At 44.2% G+C, this 17,778-nt stretch overlaps 1 protein-coding gene and 1 pseudogene across 1 annotated transcript in view; one reads left to right on the forward strand and one right to left on the reverse strand.

Moving 5' to 3' along the window:
* LOC126416109 (cholinesterase 1-like) overlaps positions 1–17,778 on the reverse strand; it is a 346,029-nt gene that overhangs the window by 52,013 nt on the left and 276,238 nt on the right. The window contains exons 5-6 of the mRNA XM_050083619.1: positions 15,075–15,260; positions 4,558–4,754 (exon numbers count right to left, since the gene is read on the reverse strand). Of these exons, the coding sequence (XP_049939576.1) occupies positions 4,558–4,754; positions 15,075–15,260 (383 nt within the window). The remainder of the gene's footprint in view (positions 1–4,557; positions 4,755–15,074; positions 15,261–17,778) is intronic.
* LOC126417769 (5S ribosomal RNA) lies at positions 1,362–1,480 on the forward strand (annotated as a pseudogene).

The raw sequence follows: 17,778 nt of genomic DNA on the forward strand, positions 1-17,778 counted from the left end.
TGGGCCAATCGTGCCCGGTACCCACGAAGATGTCTCGACAGCAGGGAACGTGGGTGAAGCATGTAACACCTGGGGTGTACCATGCGACGCACCAGACTCCCCACTGCCGCTACACTCCGCGGCAGCAGCCTGAAGACGGCCATCAACACGTTTAGCTGTTCGTGAACATTGGCGAGCTGCGTCTGTACACAGCAGTCACACATCCTATCCATCCTAAGAAATCAACAATTTACTGTAGAGAGTTAATCAACTTTTAACTAGACTGCTAATTCACTAAAGGCGGCTGATAGCTGACTAAACTGTGGTTACTTGACACTTCTTGTTGGAAACAATGAACATAAGCACTATCTGTCTCTGGACTGTATTCAAAACAAACACGAAATCTATGGAACACTATAACTAGTACTCGAAAATTAAAGCTTCCTAAAAGCAAAAACACACGGAAGAAGAAGTGAGAAGTAAGAAAAACACAGTTAATACTTAAATTAACGTAGCTCGGTGCACGTCAGATGTGAAGCAGACGGCAGTTACGGCGAAAAAAAAATCCACTAAATTACGCGATAACTCACACAAATCTGAAGGCTGTAAATTCAACTGAATACTTAAGGACTACAACTACAAATAACCTAAATTGGAACAATCACACAGATAATTTTGTGGGCAGAGCAAACCAAAGACTGCGATTCATTGGCAGAAGATGCAACAGGTCTACTAAAGAGATTGCTTACACCACGCTTATCCGCCCTGTTCTGAAGTACTGACGTGCGGTGTGGGATCCGCATCGGGTGGGACTGACGGATGACATCGAAAAGGTACAAAGAAGGGCAGCTCGTTTTGTATTATCGAGAAATAGGGGAGATAGTGCCACAGCCATGATAGGTGAATTGGAGTGGCAATCATTAAAACAAAGACGTTGTTGCAACGGGATCTTCTCATGAAATTTCAATCACCAGTTTTCTCCTCCAATTGCGAAAACATTCTGTTGGCACCCAGCTACATAGGGAGAAATGATCATCACGATAAAATAAGAGAAATCAGGGTTCGCAAAGATATATTTAAGTGTTCGTTTTGCCCGCGCACCGTTCGATAGTGGAACGGTAGAGAGACAGCTTGAAGGTGTTTCATTGAACCCTCTGCCAGCACTTTACTGTGAATAGCAGAGTAATCACGTATATGTAGATGCAGATGTAACAAGACCCTACGAGTTTTGATACCATTTGCAACATCCTACATATGTGAGGTCGTTTTTCAGCGTTGGGAGTCATCATCACGAAATACAGTTCTCGACTGAATACGCAGAAGGAAGTGCTAGACGTAATTTCCAATATGGCGAGATTTGAAGAGCTCTTGATTATGAAGAAGCCAATGGCCTTGCCACAGTAGTAACACCGGTTCCCGTCAGATCACCGAAGTTAAGCGCTGTCGGGCTTGGCTAGCACTTGGATGGGTCACCGTCCGGGTCTACCGAGTGCTGTTGGCAAGCAGGGTGCACTCAGCGCTCGTGAGGCCAATTGAGGATCTACCTCGCTGAGAAGTGGCTGTTTGCTGATATCGACGGAACTGATTTGATACTATGGAAGTTCAGATGGCTATGAGCACTATGCGACTTAACTTCGGAGGTCATCAGTCGCCTAGAACTTAGAACTACTTAAACCTAACTAACCTAAGGACATTAACACACATCCATGCCCGAGGTAGGATTCGAACCTGCGACCGTTGCGGTCGCTCGGCTCCAGACTGTAGCGCCTAGAACCGCACGGCCACTCCGGCCGGCTACTATGAAAGTGGGCGCTATTATTTGCAGTGGAAGAGCAAACAGTGTGGGCGCCAGAAACCGACGGTGCCACCTCGTCTCTATTTATAATGTTATCTGCCAAGAGTCTCAGCTGATCCCATTAAAACTGTCCCAATAACTAGACGCATCATAAAACATTCCACACCCCTCATTAAGAGAGTGTTCCACCACTACGTATTTCGCATATTTGTCAGGCTGCATTAATCATGTATGGCGATAGTACTCAGTACATCCGTCGTGAATGATGCGAATGATTTAGCTAATATACGTTTTCACACAATGAATAGATTCTTGTAAACGTCGGGCTTCCTCAATCCTAGGTCATCTTTTACTGAGCCAAGGAGGGCTCTAATATTGGCTGGCGAACGAAATAAATTTTGGTATTATATCATCCTAAAATCAGTTCTCTCCTGAAGATATTCCCGCAGCATATGGTAAGAAAGCCGCTGATCTACACGCATCTTGTACTGTTTCCGGCGAGGGTCAAATCTCGAAGGCACGAAGGATCTGTTTCTCTATGTAGCCATTTTGCACTAACACGTGCTTGATGTGCTGCATCTCTTGTGTCAAGCCTTCTGCGTCTGATATGGAGTAAGCCCTCATTTCGAACATCCGCAGGACTCCGATACTTTGGTAAATAGAGACAAGAGTTACGCTTTAAGTAAGATTTGGAACCCTGTTTTATCTGACAAAACAACGATCGAATGTATCGGCAGTGGTTCTCGATAACCATTCATCGTTTTTGCTATCACTTGCGCTAGAGGGCAGCAGCGTCGATTTCTGGCTCATACGCTGTTGTGCTGGTCTTCCCCAGCATAAAAGAAATGGCTGCCATTGATGGCATCGATCACTTCTAGCCAACAGCGCTCTCACGTGAAGCTCATGGCCAGATGGATCGTGATAGTGTTAGGTCTAGATGATTGCATGACCTGGCTGCAAACGTGACTAGAATATCATTGTTGCTTTTTCAGCAGTTTTCTGTTTAGATACTAACCTAAGCAGAGGGGACAGTAGATCTTTTAGAATGACCACCATGCAAGTCTGGGTGGGGAGTGGCTGCACTCAATATCTACAAAAAGTGCGAGTGTAGGCTTCAGTTTGAAGTGGCACTTCCCCTCCAGGGCTCAGCATTTCCCCTACAGCGCCTGTCTGCAACCCCCACCACTCTCCGGTGCTCTCCCCATGTGCCCTACCGATTGTCTACCAGCAACCTTACTCGTCGTCAAGGTTCCAATGGACCACAGCTGACCCTAACAAGGGAGAACCACTGCAATGTGTAGCACACACATCATAACCCTTTCACATCAGCTTCTGCCATCCGTTAACAGGTAATGGATTCCCTGAAACTTTCAGTGTCATCCTACCCCGCTGGTTACAGACAGGCAGCAGCCAGTGTAGGGAATTACCATCCCACATGTAGGCTGTCGTTAAAACAACAAAACAAACGGCTGCGTTTGGTGTCCTGCCTTGACCGGGAAGCATGGTCTGCTGACGAATGGAGTTGCACTGTGTTTAGCTACGAACAACGAATCGTCATTCTGCATTTTCCTGGACGACCATTGCCAGTGAGAATGTCAGGGCCCCGGGTAGGTCCCATTCTTCCAATGCTTTGCAGAGACATAGCAATGTTAGTCCTGCTGTCATGACATGGGGTGCCATCAGAAATGTCTTCAGGTCAGAGCTGATAACGATTGAGGGAACTCTGACAGCACAATGGTACATCCTGGACATGGTGCATCCTCTTGTATAATATAACCTCTCATGTGAAAGTATCGTGATGCCATTTTCCAACAGGACAATGCTCGTTCATATGTGGCACATGTCTCTAGGAATTGTTTGCGTGATGTTGAGGTATTCCTGTGGCGGGAGGGATCCGTAGACCTGTCCCCAATAGAACGCTGGTGGAAAAGGAGCAGAAGTTCAGATTAGGAAATCATGGGGAAGGAAATCGGCTGTGCCCTTTGAAAAGAACCATCTCGGCATTTGCCTGAAGCGATTTAGGGAAATAACGGAAAACCTAAACCAGGATGGGTAGACGTGTGTTTGAACGTTGTCCTCCCAGTGCGAGTCCAGCGTGCTGACCACAGCGCCACCTCGCTCGGCCAACACGCGGGGAACCTGCTCGGATGTTCACTCTGTCGCAGTGCCAGGACTTCGAGGAACAGCTACAGCAGTTGTGGGTCAGCTTACCTCAAGAGAGGATACAGTGGCTTCTGATACCTTTCCCAAACGAATCAGTGCAGGCCAGAGGGCGAGCAACGTAGTACTGATCACTGCAATCATACTGCCAAGTTCTGTGTGAATTTGACTTCGATTTTGTGATCACTGAAATAACATCACACACCCTCTCAACGTCTGAAGTTTCATTCCGTTTCGTCCCCTCCTTTTTTCAGCCAGTGTATTTTATGTTATGATACCACCTGCGACTACGGCCTCCTTCACTGTGATACTACTAAAACCGTTTTAAGATGGCGTGTACATACGTGGCATTGCTCTTAAGAACTCCCACTTTCTCATACTATACAGATATGCATACAAGACCAGCAGTTGCCTAGTGCTACGCATGAATCAATCAGCTGGTTGTACGAGACAATTTAACTTCATAATTCGTGAACACTGGTAATAGCCCCACTTTTATGGAGTACGAACTACTTTAATGTTGTTTTACGTGCAAAACGTTTCCAAAAAAATCTAAAAGCTTCCCACGTTATCTTTTTTTCGAAAAGAAGACCATAGAAATGACAGTTAGAATAAATACTTGCTGCGTGTTCCATGTAAATATCGGAGAGATTTGCGATGGGGACGGAGCGCAGACAGCCGACCATCTCCTCGGGTCTGGTCGAGTTGCAGCCCGCGAGGCGCGCGATGTTCTTCGCCGCCCTGATGGCGTCCTCGGGCTTCTCCATGGCCCACGCCGCGTGCGCAGACCCGCTCATCGGCAGCACTTGGTGGAACAGCTCTGCAGGCAGAGGGTCACAGGGGTAATGTACGTACTGGGAATCTCGCTGCAGACTTGCAAAGGTAATCAAGTACGGGGTCCCACAGGGTTCGGTCTTGGGTCCTTTACTGTTCTTGATATACATTAATGACTTACCATTCCACACTGATGAAGATGCAAAGTTAGTTCTTTTTGCTGATGATACAAGTATAGTAATAACATCCAAAAACCAAGAACTAAGTGATGTAATTGTAAATGATGTTTTTCACAAAATTATTAAGTGGTTCTCGGCAAACGGACGCTCTTTAAATTTTGATAAAACACAGTTACAGTTCTGTACAGTAAATGGCACAACTCCAGTAATAAATATAGACTTTGAACAGAAGTCTGTAGCTAAGGTAGAATTTTCAAAAATTTTAGGTGTGTCCATTGATGAGAGGTTAAACTGGAAGCAACACATTGATGGTCTGATGAAACGTCTGAGTTCAGCTACGTATGCTATTAGGGTTATTGCAAATTTTGGTGATAAGAATCTCAGTAAATTAGCTTACTACGCCTACTTTCATTCACTGCTTTCGTATGGCATCATATTCTGGGGTAATTCATCGTTGAGTAGAAAAGTATTCATTGTTCAAAAACGTGTAATCAGAATAATTGCTGGAGCCCACCCACGGTCATCCTGCAGACATCTATTTAAGGATCTAGGGATCCTCACAGTAACCTCACAGTATATATATTCACTTATGAAATTTGTTGTTAATAATCCAACCCAGTTCAAAAGTAATAGCAGTGTGCGTAGCTATAACACCAGGAGAAAGGATGATCTTCACTATGCAGGGTTAAATCTGACTTTGGCACAGAAAGGGGTAAATTATGCTGCCACAAAAGTCTTTGGTCACCTACCAAACAGCATCAAAAGCCTTACAGATAGCCAACCAACATTTAAAAATAAATTAAAAGAATTTCTAGATGACAACTCCTTCTACTCATTGGCTGAATTTTTAGATATAAATTAAGGGGGAAAAAAACTTAAACATTAGTGTCATGCAATATTTTGTGTAATGTAATATCTTGTACAGACATCTTTTATTAACCTGACACGTTCCACATCATTACGAAGTGTCGTATTCATGATCTATGGCACAAGTATTAATCTAATCTAATCTAATCAGCACACGGAGAATAGAGATATTATGCAATAACTCACTTATCTTGCTAAATATCTGTACGCTAAGGTGAAAAAAGTCGTGGGATACCTGCTAAAATTATGTCGGACCTCCCTTTTCCCGACGTAATGCAGCAATTCGATGTGTCTGGACTCAAAAAGTCGTTGGAAACCGCTGCTGAAACATTGAGCCATGCTGCCGCTATAGCCTTCCTTAACTGCGAAAGTGTTTCCGGTGCTGGAATTTGTGCACGAACTGGCATCAAGATTATGTCTCATTAGTGTTATATGAGATTTACGTTTGGTTACTTGGGTAGCCGAATCATTCGCTCGAATTGTTCAGAATGTTCCTCAAACCAATCGCGAACAGTTGTGCTCCAGTGACTGTCACTAATAAAATAAATGGCAGTAAATAGTATGCAAGTGGCCGAACATAACAATTTTCAGTCAATGATCGGTTAACTTAGACCAGAGGACGGAGTTCATTACATGTAAACACAGCCTACACCACCATGGAGTCACCACCAGCTTGCACAATACCTTATTGACAACTTGGATCCATGGCTTCGTGGTGTTTGCGTCACACTCGAACCCTGCCCTCTACTCTTACCAACTGAAATCCACATCTACATCTACATGGTTACTCCGCAATTCACACTTAAGTGCCTGGCAGAGGGTTCATCGAACCATTTTCATACTACTTCTCTACCATTCCACTCTCGAATGGCGCGTGGGAAAAAGGAACACCCAAATATTTACGTTCGAGCTCTGATTTCTCTTATTTTATTATGATGATCATTTTCTCCCTACGTAGGTGGGTGTCAACAAAATATTTTCGCATCCGGAAGAGAAAGTTGGTGATTGGAAATTCGTAAATAGATCTCACCGCGAAGAAAACCCCCTTTTGTTTTAGTAGCTACCACCCCAACTCGTGTATCATATCAGTGACACCATCACCCCTATTGCGCGATAACACGTAACGAGCTGCCTTCTTTACACTTTTTCAATGTCCTCCGCCAATCCTACCCGGTAAGGATCCCACACCGCGCAGCAATATTCCAGCAGAGGACGGACAAGTGTAATGTAGGCTTTCTGTTTAGTGGATTTGTCGCATCTTCTAAGTGTTCTGGCAACAAAGGGCAGTCTTTGTTTCGCCTTCCCCACAATATTATCTATGTGGTCTTTCCAATTTAAGTTGCTCGCAATTGTAATTCCTAGGTATTTAGTGGAATTGACAGCCCTTGGATTTGTGCGATCTATCGTATACCCAAAATTTATCGGATTTCTTTTAGTATCCATGTGGATGACCTCGCACTTTTCTTTGTTTAGTGCCAATTGCCACTTTTCGCACCATACAGAAATTCTCTCTAGATCATTTTGTAATTGGAATTGATCGTCTGAAGGTTTTACTAGACGGTAAATTACAGCGTCATCTGCAAACAATCTAAGGGGGCTTCTCAGATTATCACCTAGATCATTTATGCAAATCAGGAACAGCAGAGGGCCTATGACACTACCTTGCAGAACGCCAGATATCACTTCTGTTCTACTCGATGATGTACCGTCTATCACTACGAACTGTGACCCCTCTGACAGGAAATTACGAATCCAGTCACACAACTGAGCGATACTCCATATGCACGCAATTTGACTAATAGTCGCTTGTGAGGAACGGTATCAAAAGCCTTCTGGAAATCTAGGAATATGGAATCGATCTGAGATCCCTTGTCGACAGCACTCATTACTTCATGGGAATAAAGCGCTAGCTGTGTTGCACAAGAACGATATTTTCTGAATCCGTGTTGGTTATGTATCAATAAGTCATTATGTTCAAGGTGATTCATAATGTTCCAGTGCAGTATATGCTCCAAAATCCTGCTGCAAATTGAGGTCAGTGATATGGGCCTGTAATACAATGGGTTACTCCTATTTCCTTTATTGAATATTGGTGTGATCTGTGCTACTTTCCAGTCTTTAGGAGCAGACCTTTCGACAAGTGAGCGGTTGTATATGATTGCTAAGAAAGGCGCTATTGGGTCTGAAAGGAACCTGTTTGGTATACCATCTGGACCGGACCACTTGCCTTTCTTAAGTGATTTGAGTTGTTTCGCAGCTCCTAAGATATCTACTTTTATGTCACTCATGCTAACAGATGTTATGGTTTCGAATGCTGGAATATTTACTTCGTCTTCTTTCGTGAAGGAGTTACGGAAAACTGTATTTAGTGACTCCGCTTTAGTGGCACCGTCATCGGTAACATTTCCATCGCTATAGCGCAGTGACGGTATTGACTGTTTTTTTGCCACTGGTGTACTTTACATACGACCAGAATCTCTTTGGGTTTTCTACCATTTTTTGAGACAATGTTTCATTTCGGAAACTATTAAAAGCATCTCGCATTGACGTCAGCACTAAATTTCGAGCTTCCGTGAAACTTAGCCAGTCTTGGAGATTTTGCGTTCTCCTGAATTTGGCATGAATTTTTCGTTGCTTCTGCAACAGTGATGTGACGTGTTTTGTGTACCATATTGGATCAGTCCCGTCTCTTATTAACTTATACGGTGTGAATCTACCTATTGCTGTCGATACTGTAACTTTGAATTCGAGTCATATCTGGTCTACACTTACATAATTAGCTTGGAAGGAATGGAGACTCTCTCTTAGGAAGGTATCAAGCGAATTTTTATCTGCTGTTTTAAATAGATACATTTTGCGGGACTCATCCGACTGGGCCACGATTTTTCAGTGGTCTAGGATCCAACCGATTAAGTCACGACACCAGAACAGACGCTGCAGCAATTTCGTGCTGCACTCGCATCGATCGTCTGCTACCACAGCCCATTAATGCAAAATTTCGTTGCACCGTCGTAACGGATACGTTCGTCGCACGTCGCACACTGATTTCAACGGGTTCCCGGGTTCGATTCCCGGCGGGGTCAGGGATTTTCTCTGCCTCGTGATGACTGGGTGTTGTGTGATGTCCTTAGGTTAGTTAGGTTTAAGTAGTTTTAAGTTCTAGGGGACTGATGATCATAGATGTTAAGTCCCTTAGTGCTCAGAGCCATTTGAACAATTTTTTTAACTGATTTCAACGGTTATTGCACACAGTGTTGCTTGTCTGTTAGCACTGAGAACACTATGCAAACGCCACTGCATAAATGAAGTCAGTCTGCCACAGCGTTGTCTGTGATAAAAGGTATTGCCTGAAATTTGGTATTCTCGGCACACTCTTGACATTGTGGATCTCATAATATTGAATTCCCTACGATTTTCGAAATGGAATGACTCATGCATCTTAACTCCCACTCCGCGTTCAAAGTGTATTAATTCCCATCGTGCAGCCGTAATCACGTCGGAAACCTTTTCACACGAATCACCTGAGTACAAATTGCAGCTCCGCCGATGCACTACTCATTTATACCACGTTACGCGATGCTACCGCCATTTGTATATGTGAATACCGCCAACCCACGACTTTTGTCAGCTCAGTGTAAACTGAAATTTCAAAACGTTACAATATATTAAATAAATTACAGTGATTTTGGAATACCAAAATGTCTTCCTTCAAACAATAATAATCATCACGATCAACCACAAGTTATTAACAGCTTATTAAAAACAGACAAAACGATACTTGTAAAAATCTACTAATTAACGGCAATGAGTCATTGATTGAAATTCAGTGTCTTTCCATTAAATGAAATATTTGTTATAAAAGTAATTTGATATCATAAAAATGTTCGTAAAGTATTCCGAATAGATATGTAAAATAGCATATAATGTCCAGTAATCACCAGAAACGCTAATGCTATCTGGAATGATTATAAGATCTGAATTTTGCCTGCGGACTTACATATACGGGTGGTAAGAACAGTGAAATAATTACGGAAGTTAAAGCTTGACAGTTGCGTCGTGAGATCGTAACTAGAAATTGAGTATAATTTTTTTAAATTACAGTCTAGAGACATGGCTTATTTCCGGATGGAGGGAGAACATTGATAAGGTTAAACGGTATGATTGAGTACGTATTAACAATTACGGTTGCTGGAACAGAGATCTTAGTAGGCGCACCATTTCCAAGACGTGTTTTAATAAAAAAGACGTTACTACTAGACACGACGTGAAAACCTTTCGTTTCTACTATCTATATAATCTGATACCTTTCTGCGACTGTATAATAAGTAAATTGAAAGGTAGTCTTGCACGTCGATTTATGCGTTTATCAACAGACCTGCTACACTTTTGAGCCCAACCTTCCTAATTTGTGCAATATACATAGAATAAAAACAAACTACCAGACGAAACTGAAGAAAAATTCGTAGAGTGGAGCGTCGTATGAAAGTGTGACATGAGCGTTTGAAAATCAGACTGTGGTGCTACTTGTGAATCATATAAATTAAATGAAGAGATGCAATGTAAAGTGAGGCAATATTAGAAATACTGGCCGGAGAAAGAAGTATGCAGAAAATCTGTATGGGAGGAAGAGAGAAGTTGATCATTTACATGCTAAGGCGGCCATGAAAAGTGAACTTCCAGTCATCACATCAACGAAGGACGTAGAAAATCGCTCAACAGGGGAAAGGTGTGTGATAGGATACCCGTACGTATCTATATAGATTATGGGAAAGTCTTTGCTCTAAATCTAGCAGAATTTTATCGCGCGTCGCTGGTGCGACGATGCACCCTAAACAACTGGAAAATGCGTAGGTCATTCCCATTTTCACGAAGGTATCTTGAACACATGTGCATAGAAAAGGCCTGCACATTAAGCACAGCTGACTGAGGCGCCGCTAGTAGTTTATTATATACTTTTCCGAAAGGAATGATTGAATTATAGTAAACTAATCATGTCAAAAAAGATTCGAATAAAACTTTCACGAAATTTGACGGCATTCGTACTTGCGGATTACTGTGCATTGCTATTCCGAGAGGCAGTCGTAAAATTCAGAGCACTACTTGGTTTTCATTCGAATACTTCCTCCGACCAACTGTTGGCTCTCGACACGTCTGTAGATTTCACTTTAATGACTGACTGCCGCGCTGAAGATCCTTTAAAAAACCGCTAACCGTAAAACTCATTGTCGAACCCAGTGGTGATAACGCAAAGAGGTTTTATTTGTTCTTATGAAGTTCAAGAGGTAGTAACGGTGACTCACAAGGTGAACAGGTAGGTGAACAGTTAGGCGCCTTTTCCTAGATGACCTTGAGGCACTTGACTCTGCACCACATTGTCGAATACTGAACAGTGTAAGTTCACACGGAGTATCCCAAGCTGGTATGTTGTTGCATCGAGGTATAGGTGAGTTAATAGGACACAAAACGTTATGCTGGACGACAAATGCGCAATAATAATGACTCAGGACAATAATAATTAATATTATCGATCGAGAATAGACGAAAATAATACCTTTCAACTACAAAGTAATCATTATTGTGGATACCCGCAAATATATCTGTAGATAGCTGCATCGGCGCAGGTTTTCATCGACCAAGTATGAAGGGCGTTCAGTTAGTATTGCAACAGTTTCTCTGCTCGAAGAATTTCGAATGAAGATATGTAGACCTTATTGTGGGACACTGTGGAGTATTCCCGCTTCAGGTCCTATAGTTTCATGAAGTTCCCATACGTAGCGGCGCCATATGTAGTCTTCACAATTACATTTGTAAGAGAGGTGCTTTCAAAGCAGAGAGCGCCGGCCAGGGTGGCCGAGCGGTCCTAGGCGCTACAGTCTGGAACCGCGAGACCGCAACGGTCGCAGGTTCGAATCCTGCGTCGGGCATGGATGTGTGTGATGTCCTTAGGTTAGTTAGGTTTAAGTAGTTCTAAGTTCTAGGGGACTGATGACCTCAGCAGTTAAGTCCCATAGTGCTCAGAGCCATTTGAACCATTTGAAAGCAGAGAGCTGTCATTGAACTTCTTTTGGCGGAAAACGCACATATTTTTAGGCGCTTGCATAATGTACGCGGGGACGTGGCAGTGAAAAAAAGCACGGTTAGTCGTTGGCTGAGGCGCCCTTCATCATCATAACAGGGCCGGGCAAACCTGTCCGATCTGTCGCGTGCCGGACGGCCGCCCAGAGCTGTGACTCCTGAAATGTTGGAACGTGCGGACACTCTCATTCGATGCGATCGACGGATGACAATCAAACATCTCGCTGCTCAACTAGACGTCTCTATTCGTACTGCTGACACACTCGTCAACTACTCAAAGGTGATGATGTTTGGTTTGTGGGGCGCTCAACTGCGCAGTCATCAGCGACCGTACAATGTCCCAATTTTTACACAATCCAATTTTTTCACAATCCAATCTAGCCACTGTCAGGAATGATGATATGACGAGGACAACACAAACACCCAGTCCCCGGGCAGAGGAAATCCCCAACCCGGCCGAAAATCGAAAGAGGCAGCCTGTGATCCAGGGACAGCAACGCTAGACACTAGACCACGAGCTGCAGACCTACTCAAAGGTGTGTGCCCTTTGGGTTCCTCGCTGTCTAACAGAAGACCCTAAAGAGCAGCGAACGACCATCTGTGTGGACTGCTTGCACGTTACGAGGCTCATCGTGATAATGTTTTCGTTGAACATCGTAAAAGGTGGTGAAACATGGGTTCAGCACATCGACCTGGAAAGAAAACGGCAATACGCTCAATGGCGCCACTCCACCTCTTCTCCGAAGAAAAGTCGCATCCTCAGCCGATACAATCACCGCGACCGTCTTCTGGGACTCTGAAGGAGTTATTCTGTTTGATGTCCTCCCTCATGGTGCAACGATCAACTCTGATGTGTATTGTGCTATGGTAAAGGCCATTTAATTTTTAGTTCTGGGCCCCGGTTTCTCTACGGCGCAGCTTATAGACCTTTCTCCAGGTCCCTGTTTTTAGCTGCCTTGTATTCCATCGTCCGCCCCCGGTAGCCGAGTGGAAGCCGGCACGGTAGCTCAGCGTGTACGGTCAGAGGGTTTGCTGCCCTCTGTAATAAAAAAAAAAAAACTGAGTTAATGGATCAAGGACGAACTGAAACGGGTGTCTTGCGACGTCCGCCTTGAGCAGATACAACGAACGAAAACGAAGAAAATGAGATTAAAAAAAACCGTGGTCAATGCGACGGAATGTCAATCCTAAGGGCCCAGGTTCGATTCCCGGCTGGGTCGAAGATTTTTCTCCGCTCAGGTACTGGGTGTTGTGTTGTCCTAATCACCATCATTTCATTCCCATCGACGCGCAAGTCGCCGAAGTGACGTCAAATCGAAAGACTTGCACCCGGCCAACGGTCTACCCGACGGGAGGTCCTTGTCACACGACATTTACATTTTATCCTCCGTCGACTGGGATTGACGTGTAGTCGTTTTTAACTCCTCTTCGTGTCTTAGTGTTCCACAGTTTTGACAGCGTATGACCCTAGTTGTTTTTGCGCCCGAAACCAAAAGAAACAAACAAACCCTCAGGAAACAGAAACAAAAACGCAAACGAAATTCTCCTTCCCCATTACAACTCAAGGCCTCACGCAATTTTGAGCACCCAAGAGGAGATCACAGAGTTTCAATGGGCTGTTCTTGCTCATCCACCCTACAGTCCTTCCAACTTCCATTTGTTTGGCCCGATGAAGGACGCACTCTGCAGGATGCAGTACGTGGATGATGGGGAGGGTGTTGATGCAGCCAGACTTTGGTTCCGACGTCGACCAGTAGAGTGGTACCATGCGGTCGTACAGGACCTCCCATTAAGGTGGCGTTAGGCCGTCTACATCTACATCTACATCTACATTTATACTCCGAAAGCCACCCAACGGTGTGTGGCGGAGGGCACTTTACGTGCCACTGTCATTACCTCCCTTTCCTGTTCCAGTCGCGTATGGTTCGCGGGAAGAACGACTGCCGGAAAGCCTCCGTGCGTGCTCGAATCTCTCTAATTTTACATTCGTGATCTTCTCAGAAGGTATAAGTAGCGGGAAGCAATATATTCGATACCTCATCCAGAAACGCACCCTCTCGAAACCCGGACAGTAAGCTACACCGCGATGCAGAGCGCCTCTCTTGCAGAGTCTGCCACTTGAGTTTGCTAAACATCTCCGTAACGCTATCACGCTTACCCTGTGACGAAACGCGCCGCTCTTCTTTGGATCTTCTCTACATCCTCTGTCAACCCGACCTGGAACGGATCCCATTCTGATGAGCAATACTCAAGTATAGGTCGAACGAGTGTTTTGTAAGCCACCTCCTTTTTTGATGGACTACATTTTCTAAGGACTCTCCCAATGAATCTCAACCTGGCACCCGCCTCACCAACAATTAATTTTATATGATCATTCCACTTCAAATCGTTCCGTACGCATACTCCCAGATATTTTACAGAAGTAACTGCTACCAGTGCTTGTTCCGCTATCATATAATCATACAATAAAGGATCCTTCTTTCTATATATTCACAATACATTACATTTGTCTATGTTAACGGTCAGTTGCCACTCCCTGCACCAAGTGCCTATCCGCTGTAGATCTTCATGTATTTCGCTGCAATTTTCTAATGCTGCAACTTCTGTGTATACTACAGCGTCATCCGCGAAAAGCCGCATGGAACTTCCGACACTACCTGCTAGGTCATTTATATATACTGTGAAAAGCAATGGTCCGATAACACTCCCCTGTGGCACGCTGTGTTCTGTTTGCTAAAAACTCTTCAATCCAGCCACACAGCTGGTCTGATATTCCGTAGGCTCTTACTTTGTTTATCAGGCGACAGTGCGGAACTGTATCAAACGCCTTCCGGAAGTCAAGGAAAATGGCATCGACGTGGGAGCCTGCATCTAATATTTTCTGGGTCTCATGAACAAATAAATCGAGTTGGGTCTCACACAATCGCTGTTTCCGGAATCCATGTTGATTCCTACAGAGTAGGTTCTGTGTTTCCAGAAATGACATGATACGCGAGCAAAAAACATATTTTAAGACACTCGCAGATTTTGTTGTAAAATAGGGTTTTGTAGCCAAATGAGTGGGGAATAATATGGTGTACTGGAATCCAGAATAAAACCAACCTGCTTTCAGAAAAAAAAGTGTTGCACTACTTATTGAACGCCCTTGTAGTTACTAGTGCGTATGTCCGCCGATACATCCGCTTCGACGCAGGTCTCTAGCCGTGGTATACGTTAGGACGGAACAGGTGGAGAGGGAGACTCACGCGAGGCGACGGGGCTGTAGGCGAGCAGTTCTACGGCGGCCGCCCCCGCGCTGCCCCCGGAGATGGTGACCCGGCCGGGGTCGCCGCCGAAGCTGGCGATGTTCTGCTGCACCCAGCTGAGCGCCGTCGTCATGTCCAGCAGGCCCATGTTGCCCGGCGCGTCGTCCGTGCCCACGTACAGGAAGCCTGCGCCAACCACACTCACTCACTGGCTGCCACTCACTTACTTGCTGACGGCATTACACACTAAATTTGTGAGAATGTTTGAAAGTTGCTTTCCTAAAAAATTATCCAAAAGATCCATCAGACAAACAAGTAAGTTGTGGATAAATAAGGGAATTAAAATATCATCTAAGAGAAAGAGAAAAATTTTCTGTAATGGTTTGAATGAGTCAAGATCTGACATTACTTGCATACTACAAAGAATAGCCGGCCGGAGTGGACGAGCGGTTCTAGGCGCTACAATCTGGAACCGCGCGACCGCTACGGCCGCAGGTTCGAATCCTGCCTGGGGCATGGAGGTGTATGATGTCCTTAGGTTAGTTAGGTTTAAATAGTTCTAAGTTCTAGGGGACTGATGACCTCAGCTGTTGAGTCCCATAGTGCTCGGAGCCATCTGAACCATTTTTGAACTACAAAGAATATTGCAGTATTTTAAGGAAAGTTATTAAAATAACCAGAAGTATGCTTGTTCCGATACTGATAGAAATAAATACAGCACTTAATAGGATTAAAACTATTGGGTTGTCTCATAAGTTCGTTAGTTTTTCTCTCGCGTTCCACCTATGTTGTTGTTGTGGTCCTCAGTCCAGAGACTGGTTTGATGCAGCTCTCCATGCTGCTCTATCCAGTGCAAGCTTCTTCATCTCCGAATAACTACTACAACCTACATCCTTCTGAATCTGCTTACGTATTCGTCTCTTGGTCTCCCTCTATGATTTTTAACCTAAACTCTTCCCTCCACAACTAAATTGGTGATCCCTTGACGCCTCAGAACGTGTCCAACCAACCGATCCTTTCTTCTAGTCAAGTTGTGCCACAAATTTCTCTTCTCCCCAATTATTTTCAGGAGTTCCTCATTACTTACGTAATCTGCTCATCTAATCTTCAGCATTCTTCTCTACCATGTGGGTTAACGAGCATTTCGCTCTCATTTAAGTATGTGGCCGAAAGAGTCAGCCTTCAGGAATTGTGAAACGAACCCAGTAGAAGCCTTTTGAGGCCAAGGAGACGTAGCAGACGTATCGGAGTTGTGTTTCGCGATGATCGAACTGTGTCAAATGGATATGCGCTGGAGTGTAACAGTAACTCTAAATACGACCACTTTCGCTATTAGTTTGTTCTCTGAATAAAGTTTATTCTAACCAAATCGCAACTGTGTGGTCTACATCATTTATGGTCGTTAATTTAGTTCTCGATATTATTATTACTGTTACTATATGTTATATTAACTTCGTATTTCGCAAACTTGCCATCAGGCAGACAATTTAACTAAAGGGTCACAACTGTCTAATTTGGGACGTGTAATGCGACACGTGCGGTTCACCCCATAGACGAGTTTGAGCAAAGACATTTAGACGAAGAGGAACCGCATGTGAGCTCGAACATCTTTGGGATGTTAGCTCGCAAGCACCACATTTCGAAACCTTCTACTTCCTTCTTGTCTAAACTAGTTATCGTCCATGTTTCACTTCCATATATGGCTGTACTCCATACAAATACTTTCAGAAAAGACTTCCTAACACTTAAATCTATACTCCATGTTAACAAATTTCTCCTCTTCAAAAACGCTTTCCTTGCCACAGCCAGTCTATACTTTATATCCTCTCTACTTCCATCATCATCAGTTATTTTGCTCCCCAAATAGCAGAACTCATTTACTACTTCAAGTGTCTCATTTACTACTCTAATACCCTCAGCATCACCTGATTTTAATTCGACTACATTCCATTATCCTCGTTTTGCTTTTGTTCATGTTCATCTCGTATCCTCCTTTCAAGACACTGTCCATACCGTTCAGCTACTCTTCCAGGTCCTTTGCTGTCTCTGACAGAATCACAGTGTCGTCGCAAACCTCGAAATTTTTATTTCTTCTCCATGGATTTTAGTTCCTACACCAAATTTTTCTTTTGTTCCCTTTACTGCTTCCTCAATATAAAGATTGAATAACATCGGGGATGTCCCACCTATAGCGCCTGCATACCTTTCACCCGCCGTGCCTGCCGGGGTAACACAGCTGCCTAACCGCACCTACGACGCAGAGGTCAACAAGCTGATGCGCCATTGGATACGTCAGTGTGTGTTTGTGCCTGGCGTTGCATGGAACAGCGTGGACGTTTGTTTACAAGCTGTGGAATGCAAGAAGCAACATTTTCCTCATCTCATGCTGTTTTACTATAGTAAGGAAAAATGGTATAGTCGATTCCGAGCTGAGAATTTCGCCGTAACAGACAAACCTCGACCTGGACGGCCAACGGCTACACACGTGGAATGCCATGACACGATAGTCAACAATCCACGAAAGATGACGCTGGTGTTGGCATTGGATCTCAGTGTCGCTTGTGTTAACTGTAGCCAGGAACTTGAAGAAGCTGGGTTACGTAAATATTTGCGCTGTATGGGTTCCTCATGAACTGAGTGAAGTAACTTAGCGCGTGACCACCTGTGACTCACTATTGAGACTCAACCAGGATGCTCCTTTTCT

The sequence above is a fragment of the Schistocerca serialis genome, chromosome 8 (genome assembly GCF_023864345.2).
Source record: "Schistocerca serialis cubense isolate TAMUIC-IGC-003099 chromosome 8, iqSchSeri2.2, whole genome shotgun sequence".
Taxonomy (NCBI): domain Eukaryota; kingdom Metazoa; phylum Arthropoda; class Insecta; order Orthoptera; family Acrididae; genus Schistocerca; species Schistocerca serialis.